Here is a 16,869-nt window from a genome sequence, read left to right on the forward strand (position 1 = left end):
AATATCAAATATATATTTGAATATACAAAAGTGCATAAACATGAACTCTTCAAGAAAATTATAAATGTGAACAAGCTAATATTATATGTACATGTATATGTTAGGTATTTAAGTGAGAGGATGGGCAATGAAGCAGGGTGTAAATACATATATAAAATGAAAAATTAACTATAACACGGTATAAGTTTAATGTGCTTTGAAATATTATATATGTGTGTATATATACATATATATGCATATTTTTTGTTTGTGAATAATTTCCACTTCTCCAGTGTGTGCTATTCATACACATAATAATTGTCCTATATAATTACTCAAAATCACAATATAGTGAATCAAGAAAGGTTCAAAGGTAAACTTAGGAATAGCAGACCAAGAAAGAGGCAAATTAACAAATAAATTAAATAATTTTGAAGCTTAAACAGAAAGAACAACTCAAATGGCCTATATCTTTATTTTGGCCTAAAAGAAAAAAAAAATTATTTTGGAAGTTGTTTACAGGAAAGACAACTTTTCTCACCACAACACTTCAACATTATCATTGTTCAAGCCCCTACGTTTATGACTTAAAGAGACTAGCAAATGTTAAGTATTTCTAATCAGCATGTTTCTCAGACACTAATTTACCCATTTACCTGTGCCATTAAACAGTGAACTTCATGAGGGTATCTAAATCTAATTTATTTTGTATCATCAGCTCCTAGCACATAATAGATATCTAATTAAATATTTGTTGATGAGTGCATGAGTGCAGTGCAAGAATAAGTTTGATAAGCAACCACAAAACCAACAATAACAAAAAATTTGCAAAGTGCAGTAGTGTCCAAGGGTAGACTGCTTTTATATTTTCATCCTTTTAGCACAGCATTCTGCTCCCTGTGGCTGAGTGCTTTTTATATTACAGGATTCTTTAATCAATAGCAACACAGTTAAGACTTGAAAAATGATTTGGAATAGGCCTGTAATACTTTCTCAAACAAAACTGCACATAAGAAAAAGAAAATGTGACTAAGGCCTCAGAGAAAAAGAGAAAACTCTACATTTCATTTCATTCCTCAGGGGATAAAAAATGTCCATTTATTCATAAAATATGTTCAAACTTTTATAATATTATCTTATTTTACTTATGATCTGAAGATGTAGCTATGAACATGTTGATTTATAAAGTATTCAGTTTGTATGAATTTTGAGTGATTCTAGTGCATCTGCTAAGAAGTTGGAAATTACAAGCAGCTTTTGTCAAATTAAAAGCTTATGCTCATGTAAAGGCTAGCTACTATTGCTTGTCTGTAGGGTTTTTATTTTGCTTTCTTTTTTGTTTCTCTTACTTTTTGCAGATAGGATAACCCACTGTTGACCCCCACGCTAGGAGAGGACACAATGACATTCTCGATTCTCTTCTTGACCAAGGCCAACTGCTGACATAAGAGAATTACCTGATCTTCATTTTTGTGCCAGCATGAACATTTTTTGGTTATCTCAGGTTTTCTTTATCATATGTGACAAAGGATCTAAATCATACTCACTTAGGGAAGGCAGAAAAGTAGGAAGAAACGGCACATTTATTGTAAAAATTGCAACTCAAATTTGAGCTCCAGGGAAACAGTTTAGCAGTCAAAGAAGATAATTTTAAATCCAGATAAAATGATTAATTCCAACTACGCTTGCTTTTCACAACTGCTCGTATATGTAGAGTATAAGGATAAAATTTAATAATGTTTCTCTTAAAAAAATAGACTTATTTACTATTTTCTTTCTGTCACCCCATTACCCTTCTCACATAAAAATCAGAGCTTTGTCACCAATGTTAGCTATCTCAAATTTATTCATGGGCATTTATAATAATTTGAATGTGTATTTTTTCAGCTTGAATATAACTGCTTGTGACAGGAAAAAAAAAAGTTTATTTTTGGAAAAGTGTATACCTGAATCTAAACTAATTCTGATGTCAGTCTGTACAGTTGTCAGAAAACACATACAATTAACTTTCAGGGTCCATTAAGAGTTTACTAGGTCTTTGGGCACTCCAGTGCTACCAAATGTGATCTTTTTACCTATTTATCCAAATGTCAATGATTAGTTGGAAATTCACTAGTGATATGTGTTCATTGCACTGTTTTCCTGCCCCAAACTGTTAGAGTCTAGTTAAGACAATACAGATATTTGTATTAAGACAGTTTCTGATAAAATTTCTATAATTCTGAAAGCCACATTTAAATGTCCCTTTTAAAATTGTATGTTTTTAAATTTGCAAGTGCAAACTTTTTTAAACAAAGAACTTTTCAGTTTAGTTTAACAAATACTACTTTATTATTTACATAAAATTCAATTATACAATATAGCATTTGATTTGGACAAGTTTAATATTTTCTGGATTTGAGAAAGTATTTTTAGTAGGGCTCCATGTACACAGTTGATACTCTAAAATCAATTTTTCTTGGCTGCATCATGTGGTCAACACGTATTTCACAACTGCACAATTTGAACTCAAATAGGTTCAAAATCAATGGTAATTTTGTCACTCAATGCTAATATCAGTAGGGTCTCAAAAACCAGGTACAAATATTTTCATTTCTTCCTATTGCTGAAGACCACATTTAGATACCAAGCATCTCTGTTCATTAATGATATCTCAGGTGCATCTATGTAAATTGTTACCTTAAATTACAGGTCTCTTCATGCAGTTTTACGAGCTCAGAGAGGGTTCTTTCTCTACATTTGGTTTCTAATCCCCAAAGATTCTCAAGGTGCAAATTCTATTCATTTCTTTACTTTCAATTTCAGTTTCAGGAGCAAATAAATTATTTGCTTGACATAAAATGTTTGCTTAATTTTGATAGGTTTAAAACCTTTTACTTTTATTCAGGTGATAAATTATTTAACTCTAAAAGTGATTCCTACACAGTAAGATTTGGCTTCACATATAATGAAAGTATATCTAATCACTACTGTTTTTCACAGAAAAAAAAATTATGTAAATTCTGGATTAAAAATAGTTTTACTTAGAATAATTTTATACATTTTTTTTTACATTTATCTCAGCCTCTTGCATAAAAGTATCACAAATTTAAAAGACAGGGATTACTTGGAAAAAAACGGAGAGAGACTTCTTTCTCAATGCTAAGACTTTTTTCATAATTTATTTTTTGTGTGTTTCCTTCCTTCCTTCCTTCCTTCCTTCTTTCCTTCCTTCCTTCCTTCCTTCCTTTCTCTTCTCTTCTCTTCTCTTCTCTTCTCTTCTCTTCTCTTCTCTTCTTTTACTTTTCTTTCTCTCCCCTTCCTTCCCTCCCTCCCTCCCTCCCTCCCTCCCTCCCTCCCTCCCTCCCTCCTTCCTTCCTTCCTTCCTTCCTTCCTTCCTTCCTTCCTTCCTTCCTTCCTTCCTTCCTTTCTTCCTTCGAGTCTCACTCTGTTACCCATGCTGGAGTGCAATGGTGTGATCTTGGCTCACTGCAGACTCTGCCTCCTGGGTTCTAGTGATTCTCCTGCCTCAGCCTCCCAGGTAGCTGGGACTACAGGCACGTGCTACCATGCTAGGCTAACTTTTGTATTTTTAGTAGAGAAGGGGTTTCACCATGTTGGCCAGGCTAGTCTCAAATTCCTGACCTCAAGTGATTCGCCTGCCTCGGCCTCCCAAAGTGTTAGTATTACAGGCATAAGCCACTGTGTCAGGCCTGTTTTGTGGTTTTAAATATGGAGATTTCTTGTTACACATCTTATAGCTAAAGAAAAATACCATTTGATATAATATCATTATATATTTCTGTGTTATCTTTTTATTTAGTGAGACAACATATTCTAGGGAAGACAATTTAGGCCTGGATTAGTAAAGCCTGAGTGTGGTTCTTGGCTTGCCCTCTTCTTGGCCATGTGGACTGTGGATCATTTACTTCCTAATCATAATTACTACAGCTGTGAGAATTAGGGCTAAGTAGATTGGTTGGTACACAAGTAATTTTGCTTTTTGCCATTACTTTTAATAGCAATAAATACATTTATTTGTGCACCAACTTATAGTTTATTTGGTCTATTCACTCAAAATAATATTTTTATTAGTGCATTTGCAAGTAGATTAATATTAAGTAAAATGTTTAATATACACATTTCTTTATTTATGTGAAATTTGGAGTATGTTAAAAATAGATGATAAGAATCAGATTAGATGAGTTAGCATATGTCTGTCCTGGTCTCACAGTGCCTCCTTCACAGTATAACATTACCTGCCATTTTAATGCATATTTTTCCTTAAAAAGTTAAGTGCAGCAATACATTTCATCTGCCAGTTAGTTATTTTATATGGAATAATATTTTTCATCCAATGAGAGCATACCTTAAAGTCTTAAAAATCTTGACGTTAATAAAAGTGTAGATTTTTAAATGCCTTCTTCAATAATTTCTTACCAATAAAAGATTACTTGGATTTTATGCTACAAAGTTTTTCCTTTCTGATGTATAAAGCTTGTAAATATGATTGAAATTTTCTTCAGGATTAATATAATTGAGATTGTAGCCGTACCTCATTTTTGTTTGTCTGTAAAACTCTAGCATGTTTATTTTACACAGCATATTCAAGAAAAATATCAGCTATTAAAACAAATTAAACAATGTAGATAAATAATACATATATTTTTATTTAGTTAAGTATCAATTTGTACTTAAATAACTCCAGTGAGTATAAACAAAATATGTCTTTAATTTTTCTATTTGCAGTCTCACTGATTCTTATGTGACTTTTCACATATATTATTCAAATATGCTGATGAGGCTGCAGGAAAAAGGGAATGCTTGTACACTGTTGGTGAGGATATAAATTAGTTCAGACACTGTGGAAAGCAGTTTGGAGATTTTACAAGGAACTTAAAACTGAGCTACCATTCAAATAATACCATTACTGGGTATATACCCAAAGGAAAATGCATCATTATACCAAAAAGACGCATGCACTCATATATCCATCCCCCTGCTTTTCGCAATTGCAAAAATGTGGAATCAACCTAGGTGTCCATCAAAGGTAGACTGGTAAAAGAAAATGTACATATATACCATGGAATACTATGAAGCAATAAAAAGAATGAAAACAGCCCTTTTGCAGCAACATGGCTGGAGCTGGAGGCCATAAACCTAAATGAATTGATACAGGAACAGAAAAGCAAGCACCGTGTGTTCTCACTTATAAGTGGGAGCTAAGCATTGAGCACACATGAATATAAACATGGGTACAAGAGACACTGTGGACTACTTGGGGGGGGGGGGCGGGAAACTACCCATTAGGTACTATATTCACTGTCTAGGTGCAATATACCTATTAAAAATTAAAGAAAAAAATAAAAATTGCACCTATTAAAAAATAGGTGCAATATACCTATTAATAATAATTTTTTATAATTAGGAAATGTACACCCAGCTTTTAAGTCAATGCTTGCCATATTTTTAAAACTTTATTCACTGCTGATGTCTGATAGTTGGATAAAAACTTCAGTAGATGTAACTTCAAATTAAGAATTAAGAAGGAATTACATTTATCTAAAAGCATGGATTTCTGTAGAGTCCTATGAATATTGAATTTTTTGAATGAATGAGTGAAATACGTTGATTATATACATTCTACTTTTCTACATTTTATTTTATGACATGTTGTTTTATTTTGGTATACTCTGTGTTCTTTCTGCATGATATTTTCTTCCACATCCTCCTCCATTACATTTTGTTTTAGAAGATTACTAAAATAAGAATTTCTGCTTTTGCATAAAACTGTATTTTAAGATGACTTCACAAGATAACATAAAATTCAAACTAGAATAGTTACATTTAGCAGTCTAAGTGGACAAAATAGAAAGTTATGATGCATTCATGTCTATATTCATAAATTAAATAGGTATTTACCACAAAATTTCTAATTACCTGGTGCTGAAGGAGTAACAGTGAATAAAAATAGAGGAGTGATCACTGGCCTTGTTGAGTTTACAGTCTAATGGGGGCAAAAAATATTTATAATAAATGATAATATAAGGAAATACAAGTGGAAATTTGCCATTCTAATTTGTGTTGTGAAGCAGAGCACATGGTACAGGGAAGACACAGAAGACTTCTGGAAAGAAATAGTTGAGACATGAAAAGTAGGAAGTAATTAGGCAAACAGGTTGGAGAAGAGCATTTGAGACAGGAAAGAGCAGGCACAAAAGGTATTTTGGTAAGATGTTGAGTGCATCCTATGATTTCTATGACTGGTTAACTCTTTTTCTACGATAAAATTATTTTATTGGAAACAAGCACACTGTATATTAACTTCTGAAATGTATTACTTTTGTTCTAGTGTGAATGTTACTGCTGTTATTAGTAATGTCTTTTTGTATAGCTCTGCATACTACAAATAAATGTACGTAAATACTACAAATTTACAATTTAATTTCAGCCTCTTGTTCTGGACTGAATGGGGACAAATGCCCTGTATTGGAAAGGCTCGTTTGGATGGCTCAGAGAAGGTTGTCCTTGTAAGCATGGGAATAGCATGGCCAAATGGCATCTCCATTGACTATGAGGTCTGTTGGATTTCTTTTCAGTATTTAAAGTGCATTAGCTGACAACTTTCATTAACCCACTTTCAGTGTTCCTTTATTTTCTTAATAAAACAATCAAAAATAGTCGGTAACATTACTTCTCAATCGATATTTAGGAAAATAAATTGTACTGGTGTGATGCTCGCACAGACAAGATAGAGAGAATCGACCTTGAGACTGGAGGGCATCGCGAGGTGGTGCTGTCAGGAAGCAATGTGGATATGTTTTCAGTTGCAGTCTTTGGGGCTTACATCTACTGGTCTGACAGGTAATTTATTTTTTTATAAGTATTTGAGTCTCAAAATGTTATTTCAGTGCCAGTTGCTTTACCCTTGTAGGATTTGCCATTTCTTAGCAAGGTCACACAAAGGATCTCACAAAGCCATGCAATTTCCACAGAAAAGGCAGGCACTATTGCTATTCCAAGCTCAAACATTTCAATGTCACAGACTAAAGTTGGTTTCTTTTCCTTCTGTTGGCCCATCTGTTATCTTCAGCTTGAGTAACTGGCTTGATTTTAATTAGTTGAAGATTGTTGATCATGTATGTTCAACTTTTTGGCAGAGCACATGCAAACGGGTCCGTCAGAAGGGGCCACAAGAATGATGCCACAGAAACGATAACCATGAGAACTGGCCTTGGAGTCAACCTGAAGGAGGTTAAAATATTTAACCGAGTAAGAGAGAAAGGTCAGCACTCTTGAAAGAATACATAATACATATATTTTGTGTGATTTCTCTCCAATTTTTAAAAAAACATTTGTCAAACTTAGAAATTCCTTTATGAGTCTAAAACCTCAAAACTTTATCTTTACATCTAATTTCCTACAAATATCATATAGTAGCCTAATACAATAAATATGTCATATTTCATACAAAAGCATATTTGCCCAGGACAGCACAGGTACATGGACATGTTACATACCTGGCATGTCTTGATTATAGGTTTTGGCTAAGGAATATAGAAAAGCTTGATACATGTATTGATTGGATAAAAAGTAAAAGCATAAGTAGGATATTAGAGATAAAAGGCAGTTGAAATTTTTATACATAATATGAATCATATTATATATAAGTGGTTATGATCCCCAAAGGTCATGCTGTTAGTGTTAAATATTTCCAAAGTCATTACTTCCTTAAAATATGTATTTTAAATTCATAGGACAATGATTCGGGTATTTAAAATGTGTTTACCTCCATTAAAATAAATTGTAACTAACTTGTTTATATCAAAGGAGGTTATAATAATGTTGGAGATAATAATGAATTCACAGAGAAGAATCCGACTGGTGAATAAATTTTAAGTGCATATTATATCTTCACTTAAAATTGGAGTAAGAACTTATGTTCAACATATTTAGGAGGTTAGGCGCATTCTAGCCATAGATTTATTTGATACTTTCCATGTCTCATACATAGAGTTTAAAGCAGTGCATTATTTCTGGTGAGATTAATTCATGTTTTGAATGAACAATATATGAAACACTATAAGGATCAAGTTTCAAAAAAGATTTATATACTTAACTGGCTCATTAAGGGAAAAATGTAATGCTTAACTTGGATGGTGAATGAAACAGAATATGATTTTCCAAATAAGAAACCCAAGATTTAAACTACTGTGATTTTTTTAAAGAAAACAGTACTTTTTAAATTTTTTATTAATCAACTTACAATTAAGAATAAAAAGACAGAATACTCAACATTAAAGTTTTAATATTTCTTTATGGAGAATTTTGTTTGAAAAACAAAAGAAAAACATAAACATGTGCATGTGTGTATCGTTTTTCTTCCTTAGGGACCAATGTTTGTGCCAGGGACAATGGTGGCTGTAAGCAACTCTGTCTTTATCGAGGAAATTCCCAGAGAACTTGTGCTTGTGCCCATGGATATTTGGCAGAAGATGGAGTTACTTGCCTGAGGCATGAAGGCTATTTGCTATATTCAGGAAGAACAATATTAAAAAGTATACATCTTTCTGATGAAACCAATTTAAATTCCCCAATAAGGCCATATGAGAATCCACATTATTTCAAAAATGTCATAGCCTTGGCTTTTGACTATAATCAAAGAAGAAAAGGTACCAACCGAATCTTTTACAGTGATGCACACTTTGGAAATATACAGCTTATTAAAGACAACTGGGAAGACAGACAAGTAATTGTTGAAAGTAAGTACAATAATTTAATTTTAAATAGTTATGTGGAAACGATATCATTTAGGTCACTAGAGACATAATAGTGGTAATTGCATGTAGCAATTATGTTTTCCTGGAGTTTATATTGAGAAATTAATGTGACTATATCATTCAACCCCCCCAACCCTACCGCCAAATGTCAAAGAAGCAATTAACTGCTAGCATGTACAGCAAATTATGATTATTAGCTTCTAATCATGGAAGGTTTAATATATTTTATCATACTGTTTCTTATAAATAACTGCACTAAAATTCATGAAAAATAGTTTTTCAGTATAAAACTGTTCTAATTGATTTTTTTTTCCCCAGTGGGCAAATTGTATCTTTAAGAAAATCTGTTCAGTAATATTCAGTTAATCATGGTTTCTCAAGCAAACATCAGAGATTATTTTGTGTGTGTGTATGTATATAGCAGACTTTATGTAAAAATGTTATAGAAATGATCTAATACTTTTAATGTTTTTATGGGACAAAATTATTCAAGCATAATGTTCAGTGTGGATTATCCACATAATTTAGGGAAAGCTTTTTCTTGTCATTCAAGTTTAACGAAAACCATCTTCTTATTCCTCACACAACTTTCTTCTTGATATCTTTGTGTGATTTCCATATATTTCACACTCTTCCAATTTCACTATATGGAAATCATTTTTTTCTTTGCTTTCTAAATTGCAAAGTAATATATAAATTTGTTGCGGAGTGTTCAAATAATATAGATTTAAATATGAAATCCCTGCCTCATCTCTGCAACCATTAATCCTGTGTACTTACCCCTAACTGACATGTGACATGCCCCAGGATTTTATGTGCGTGAAATTTTTAATTATAAAAGTGGAATGATACTAAATATATTACTCAGTTAACTGCTGTTTTGCTTACTATATATTGCAAAGTTTTTATTTTATTGCATGAGTCTTCATCTTATGCTTTTAAAAGCCTGTACCTAGTTCTATACTAAAGGTAAGCTACTTTATTTAATCATTTTTTAAATAACAATTTAGATTTGAATAACTAAACTACAGCTATCCAAGCCTGAATGTTTGGTGGACATTTTCTAAAGAATGAATACAGTGACTGTGTCACTTCAAGGTAAATGACCTACTGTATGTGTTGCAAATGGTAAAAACCAAACTCTGAAGTAAAACATTAGAAATCTTGTATCCACCACGGTAACCTTGACAGCTTCCCAATACTTAACAGACTTTTCTGTTGAGATGGTGGTAATATTAATGCATGTGATTTTGGGGTATTGCATAATGAAATGTGTCAACATTTAGAAGATATGCATAAGTTAGAGAACCAATATTTTCAAATGACATGATAAAATCATGCATGAGTAAATGATTTATTCAAAGTGCAAGATAGACCAATGAATTTTAATGTAATAGAGGATGAAAAGTTCATCACTATGTTTTCAGATTCCACACTGCAACTAACCTTTAGGTAACTACCACTTGTCACGTGTAGGTGTAGTATGAAAGAATACCCAGTTATCTGTAAAGGCTATTATTAAAACACTCTTCTCTTTTCCAATTACACAACTGTGTGAGGCTGGATTCTCTTCATATACTTCAAACAAAACAACACAATGAGAGGATAAAGAGGCAGATAGAAGAATACAGCTGTATTTTAGTAAGACAAATGTATTTGTAACATTGTAAAACAATGATCTTTTGTTTTTTTTTTTTTTTAAGAAATAGTTACTTTTCTTAGAAGGTGCTATTTAGATGAACACAATTGATACGTTATTCTAACTTTAAAAAATTGATAAATATTGAAAACTATTTTAAGTTTAAATTTCTAATATGGTAAATAGATATAGAGTTGACCTACATACACAGACTCTGGAGCCTTCAATCATGATTAAGAGTGTTAAGATCCTTAGACCAAAAAGACTGAAAATTACTCTTCTGGACTAAGCATTTAGAAAATATTTAGTACAAAGACATGAAAAGCATGAAGTAGACAAGGAGTCATTTGGTGCAATTGAAATGCAGGTAATATGGCATTAACTGGTGTGAGATGAAGTAGGGATGACATGTTGAATGTCTTGGTCTGCCAAAATAAGCAGCTTTAAAAAGAAACAGTTTTATTTAGGTATAGTTTACACATCATACAATTCACCAACAAGTGCACACTCAATCTTTTTTGGTATATTACATTATAATTTTTAAAATTGGGATAAATATACATGTATACCCACATATATAAAACAACATTTGAGATTTTACCTGTTTTTAAGTGTACAATTCAGTGGATTTTATTACATTGCCAGTATTTTGTAGCCATCAACACTATATTTCTGAAACTCTTTCATCACTTCAGGTAGAAACTTTGTGTAAGTTTTCCCATTTTCCCATTTCCCTGGGCCTTGGTAATGGATATTTTCTGTCTCTATGAATTCGCTAATTGTAGATATTTCATACAAGTGGAATCATCATATATTTGTCCTTTGTGCCTGGCTTATTTCACTTAGCATAGTGTTTTCAAGGTGCATCCATGCTATAGCATGTATTGAAACTTCATTCTTTTTATGGCTGAATAATGTTTCGCTGTATGTACATACCACATATTTTTTATCCAGTCATTTGTTTAAGGACACTTGAATTGTTTCTACACTTTGGCTGTTATGAATAATGCTCTAGTGAACATTGGTGTACAATTATCCAAGATAAGATGATGAAAAAAAAGAGAATGTTGTAATGCATATATATATATATATATATTCATGTAATAGAGTATTAAAAGTAGAATTTATGTTTCACGAGATCACTCTGTGTTATGTTTAGGTTTGATGAAGTGTAAGGGTTGTGAGGGCCATGTCTGAAGGCAAAGATGCCCTAGGAGGTTTTTTCATATTTTAGATCCTGTTTCAGTAAATTAAACTGAAAACATTTTAATTAAAATATATACACAACCAAATCATTCTAATCCTCTCATCCAAAAGCAAAACCAGTAGAATCCATGACACTTTACCGACTGTAGGGAAGTGTTGAAACATATGGAAGGAAGTGAAACAGGACGGCCAGGAGTTTGAAACATTGATCGAGCCTGTGGTTCAAATCACAGTTTGCTGTTTGTTTCCTCTGTGCTTCTAAGTGTCTATTTCCTTACCTACAAAATGGAAAATCACCCCATACATTTTCTAAGAAAATTTTATGAGAAAGGGTATTTTAAAAATATATAAATAAGCATGATTTTAATACAAAATTATATTACTGTGTTTTTGACACATTTGTGGATCATTTAGGACAGCGATCCTCAACCTTTTGAACAACAAGGACTGGTTTGATGGAAGATAATTTTTCATGGATGAAGGCAGGGGATGTTTTTGGGATGAAACTGTTCCACCCCAGATCATCAGGCATTAGATTCTCAAAAGGAGCACACAATCTAGATCCCTCATGGTAGGGTTGCACTCCTATGAAACCCTAATGCCATTGCTGCTCTGACAGGAGGTGGGGTTCAGGTGATAATTCTGAGTCACCTGCTGTTCACCTCCTGCTATGCCTCCTGGTTCCTTACAGGCCACAGACTAGTACTGGTCTGTGGTCCAGGGATTGGCAACCCCTGACTGAGGATGATGATCTTTGTCTTAAATTATTTTTAGCCTATGAATTAGGGTAGTTAGACAATCAGAAACAATTGCAATAATTATAGATATAAAGTAGTGCATTAAGGTCTGACTAAAACTTAAAATTACTTGGCATTAATAGTTTGTATCAATCTTTCTGAATATGCTCCCTACCACACCCCACCTCCTACTAAGACGTTTCCATTTGCTTAACCATTGCAATCCTCTCTGAAAGCTTTTTAGGTGAATGTATAGTTTAACTTGCCAGACCAAAAAAGAAAACAGACAAAACAAATCAAAACTAAAACCCTCAAACACCCAGTTATTGGCACATATAAATAAATATAAGTAAGCTGTAAAATGTGTTTCCATCTAGGTATTCCACTTTATTAGATTTGAAGAACTATATATCCTTTTGTTACATCTCTAACTTGTTACCCAAAACTATATTCATGTTTTTAAGTTTCATGTTTTAACTATTTAACTAGATTCATATTTTTAAGTATTAAAAATATCAGAGAGTTCTAAATTTCACAATCAGATTCCGACTTTGATCCTTCATATAGCTGAATATAAGAAATGGATGGGATAAAGGCTTTCTTCTTTAACTTCCCAATTCACATAGAATGAACATTTTGGCCTCAGGTTTAAAAGATGACAAAAGCCATTAAATACAATCCAATATTTCATTAAATACATTAAATACAATTCATTAAATACATTAAATACAATTCAATATTAAGTGCTTACAGTGTGCCATAGATTGTTAGGTGTGAGTGAATAAGGATGAAAATGTCTTCCTTCTAGCCTTTGGAAGTTCACAGTATAAAAAGAGGAAAATGCAATAGTTCACTTTCCGTATGAAGAATCAAGATCCCTGGCCAAGACACTGTTAAAAGTCTATACTTTCAGGCCATTTCTGACTTTAAAACCACAGTAATGATTTATAAAATATATTTAAAATGAAAATTAGATAGAGATAGCTAATCCCAAAAAGGAAGATGGACTTTTCTTTAAGTGATAAACAGACCAGAAATACAAAGCAGAGACAATGACTGAAACAGAATTCTGAGATTCCAGGCTACATAGATGCTACAGAGAGACAGGATCTAAAAAAAAAAAAAATTACTTAAACGAAAGAGTGGGGAATGCTGCCCCACAGGGAAGCAAGGCTGAAATAAACCTGTGTCATCTACTGTTAGGCCAGTGACTTGTTGGAAGTGACTAACCCTGGAGGCTTAGAGGCCACAGAAAAAGCCTTATGTCCAGCTCTGATGCGAGTCCATTGCAAGTTATGGACTCTGCCAGCTCTCATATGCTCTGTGGAGCAAAAACTCAAATGAATTATGAAAAAGAAGGCTGCACTTTAAGGCACAGAGGTTGAATGATGTCCATTCTAAAATAACCCAGCAGAGAGAAGTGAATACTAAAAGAGAGGTTAAAAAAATAACCCCTTTAGAATACTCAAATTCAATTTCCACAACACATGGAATCTTAAGAAAGACAGCTTAAAAAATCCCACCAAGCAGAAGATGAATGGAAATGAAAATGATAGAAGAATCTGGAGAATATTTACTTAGGGTTCATCAAAGAGGCAAAGAAAAAAAAAGTATGAAAAGAACAAGAAATAGGGACATCCAGGAGGCCAAATATACATATGTCAGAAAACAATTTGTTAAAATTAAAACAATTAAATATCTTGGAAATAAAAAAATCACTATAATTAAAATTAAAAAGAAATCTCAATTGATAAAATAAAAATTATATTGGACTAGTGAAAGGGATAATGCGTAAATAAGATGCTATTTTCATTAATAAGCATTAATAAGAAAATTCATTAATAAAAAATTAAGAAATTAATTAATGTTAGAGACAGTAAGATACAAAAAGCATGACAACACTTATGAGGCTTAGAGGATAAACTAATAGATGTAATAGTCTTTTAGCTATGTTGACAAATGGCAAAGAAGAGAAAGACGGTAGAAAAGTAATACTCAAAGTGGTAATGACACCGAGTTCACTAGAAATGAAGAAAGAAATGTCTCAACATGGAAAATTTGCTGTAAACATTGAGAATAATCAAATTAAGCCAGTAATTGAAGAAAAACTGCAGACCAGCATGAAAAAAGGAAAATCTTAAGATGCTACCAGAAATAGTAGACACTATCTGCAGAGGGAAGACAATGGTATTTAAACAGACTTCTCATCAGCAACGAGAGTAAAATCTTCAGACCACTAAGGAAATATATAATTATATAACTAACTGAATTATTAAAGATGGAGGGAAGTAACATTTCTTTTAGAAATACAAAGTCAATAACAGTATATGTATATGTTCCCACTAATAAAAAAAAAAAAAAAAAAAAGTAAAGTAATGGCTTAAGAAACTTAGCAGCTTCAAACTTAAATGAGTGCCCTCAAATGCCTGTAATCCAAGTTAACAAATTTCACATTTTACATTGTAACTAAGTATATATGTTTCCGTTTTACCAAACAATATGCTTATTTTGTAGGATGCATTCTGATGTTGTGTTTTAACCAAACATAGCATAGAGATGTTTTTAAAAAGCGAACATTGCTTAATATAAATTCAAATGGTGTGCCTACATTCAATGACTAATTGAGAAATGTGATTAGACCTGGAGCGGTGGTTCATGTCTATAATCCCAGCACTCTGGGGAGCCGAGGTGGGCAGATCACTTGAGGCCAGGAGTTCGAGACTAGCGTGGCCAACGTGGCAAAACCCTGTCTTTACTAAAAATACAAAAATTAGCCGGGCATGTTGGCACATGCCTGTAATTCCAGCTACTCAGGAGGTTGAGATATGAAAATCGGTTGAACCTGGGAAGCAGAGGTTGCAGTGAGCCAAGATTGCACTGCCGTACTCCAGCCTGGGTGACAGAGCATGACCCTACTACTGAGCTCCCCGCCTCGTCCACCGCCAAAGAAAAGTAATGTAATCTTTAAAAAGCTACTCTTAAGCTAGTAATAACAACAAAGTATGCACAAAACATTAACATAGAAAATTATAAAATGTTTGCGAAGGACATAAAAGATCATCTTAAAGGAGGAAAATGTTACTTTCATGATGCAAAAAAACCAATTTCCATAGCTATGGGAAATTATCCCAAATTATCTGTAAATTTAATGTAATTCAAAATGCCAAAAGGTCTCAGTGTGGTGACACACACCTGTAGTCCCAGCTACTTGGAAGGTTGAGGTGGGAGGATCTCTTGAGTCCGGGGTTTTGAGGCTGTAGTGAGCTCTGATTGCACCACTGCATTCTAGCCTGGGTGACAGAGTGTGACCCTGTTTCTAAAACCAAACAAAAAACAGCCAAAATGATTTTTTTTTAATGAAACTGCACATGTTGATAGTAGAATTCATATACAAGAGCAAAATGTCAAGAATGGCAAAGGCAGTTTTGAACTAATATGCATTTGTAGTCTCTCCTTGAAAAATGTCTTTATTATTAAAAAGCTAAAGTAACACAATATAATATTACCAACAAAAAAAACAATTAAATGAAAAAGAACAGAGGGCTCAGAGGCAGATCCATCCATATATATATCTTGTATGTAAATTGGTTATACATTGCCCAGTTGGCATTACAAATAAAAAATAATGAATTGAATGTAATGAATTACTCTAGAACAGTTTATATTCAAAGAATGAAACAAAATGTTATCTCCAAGTGAAACTATATTCAAAAATAAATTTCAAGCATTTTAATGGTGTAAATATGATGAGCTTTTTTAATATCAAAGAATATAGAATATAAACTCAGGATAAGAACAGATTTCACAAATTACACACAGAAACAAAACAGGAAGTATAAGGTTGGTATATTTTATCTCACTGAAGTTAAAAACTCTTTGCAGCAGAAGCTGTGAAGAAATTTAAAAGACAAAACAAAACACTAGTGGTGTATAGTTGTAATCCTTAAAAGCAACAAAGGTTTACAACTGAAGTTTATATAGTGCACCATTACAGAGATGAAGGAAAATATGGACAAGTTATGCTAGGGGACAGAAAAGAAAATATAATAAAGTATAATCAATCTCTCCAATTATCAAGAAAATTTATAATGAAATAATGAGATTATCCACCCATAATTTGAGAAAAGTTTTAAAAAGTTTTGTAATGAGGAGAAACCATACTTTCACCCACAATTGATGAAAATGACAATTTTGTACAACCAGTCTGAAGAACTATTTGCAATATTTTGAAATTGTGAAATGGTACATATACTTTCACCCAGCAATTCACACTTTTAGAGAGAATAATGGTTCATTGTGCAGTACTTAAAAGAAAAAAAAAAAAAAAAAAAAAAAACAAAAAAAAAAAAACAAAACTAGTACTACATCTATTTACATAGTTATCTTAAACACAATTTGATTAAAACAAGTAATACAACACAATAAAAATGTTCTCAAATGATATTATGGTTGATGTGATGTTGAAAAATATGTAAACAATACAACATATTGTTTTTGACATAACATAGTAATATTTTCAAATTTTAATTATTTATTTTGATAATTATAT

At 32.4% G+C, this 16,869-nt stretch overlaps 1 protein-coding gene across 1 annotated transcript in view; it reads left to right on the forward strand.

Moving 5' to 3' along the window:
- The window catches only part of LRP1B (LDL receptor related protein 1B), a 2,016,348-nt gene that overhangs the window by 1,496,418 nt on the left and 503,061 nt on the right, over positions 1–16,869 (forward strand). Inside the window, exons 38-41 of the mRNA XM_030916410.1 lie at positions 6,410–6,536; positions 6,671–6,822; positions 7,119–7,243; positions 8,349–8,720. Coding sequence (XP_030772270.1) covers positions 6,410–6,536; positions 6,671–6,822; positions 7,119–7,243; positions 8,349–8,720 — 776 coding nt within the window. The remainder of the gene's footprint in view (positions 1–6,409; positions 6,537–6,670; positions 6,823–7,118; positions 7,244–8,348; positions 8,721–16,869) is intronic.

Source organism: Rhinopithecus roxellana, chromosome 14, assembly GCF_007565055.1.
Source record: "Rhinopithecus roxellana isolate Shanxi Qingling chromosome 14, ASM756505v1, whole genome shotgun sequence".
NCBI classification, from domain to species: Eukaryota; Metazoa; Chordata; class Mammalia; order Primates; family Cercopithecidae; genus Rhinopithecus; species Rhinopithecus roxellana.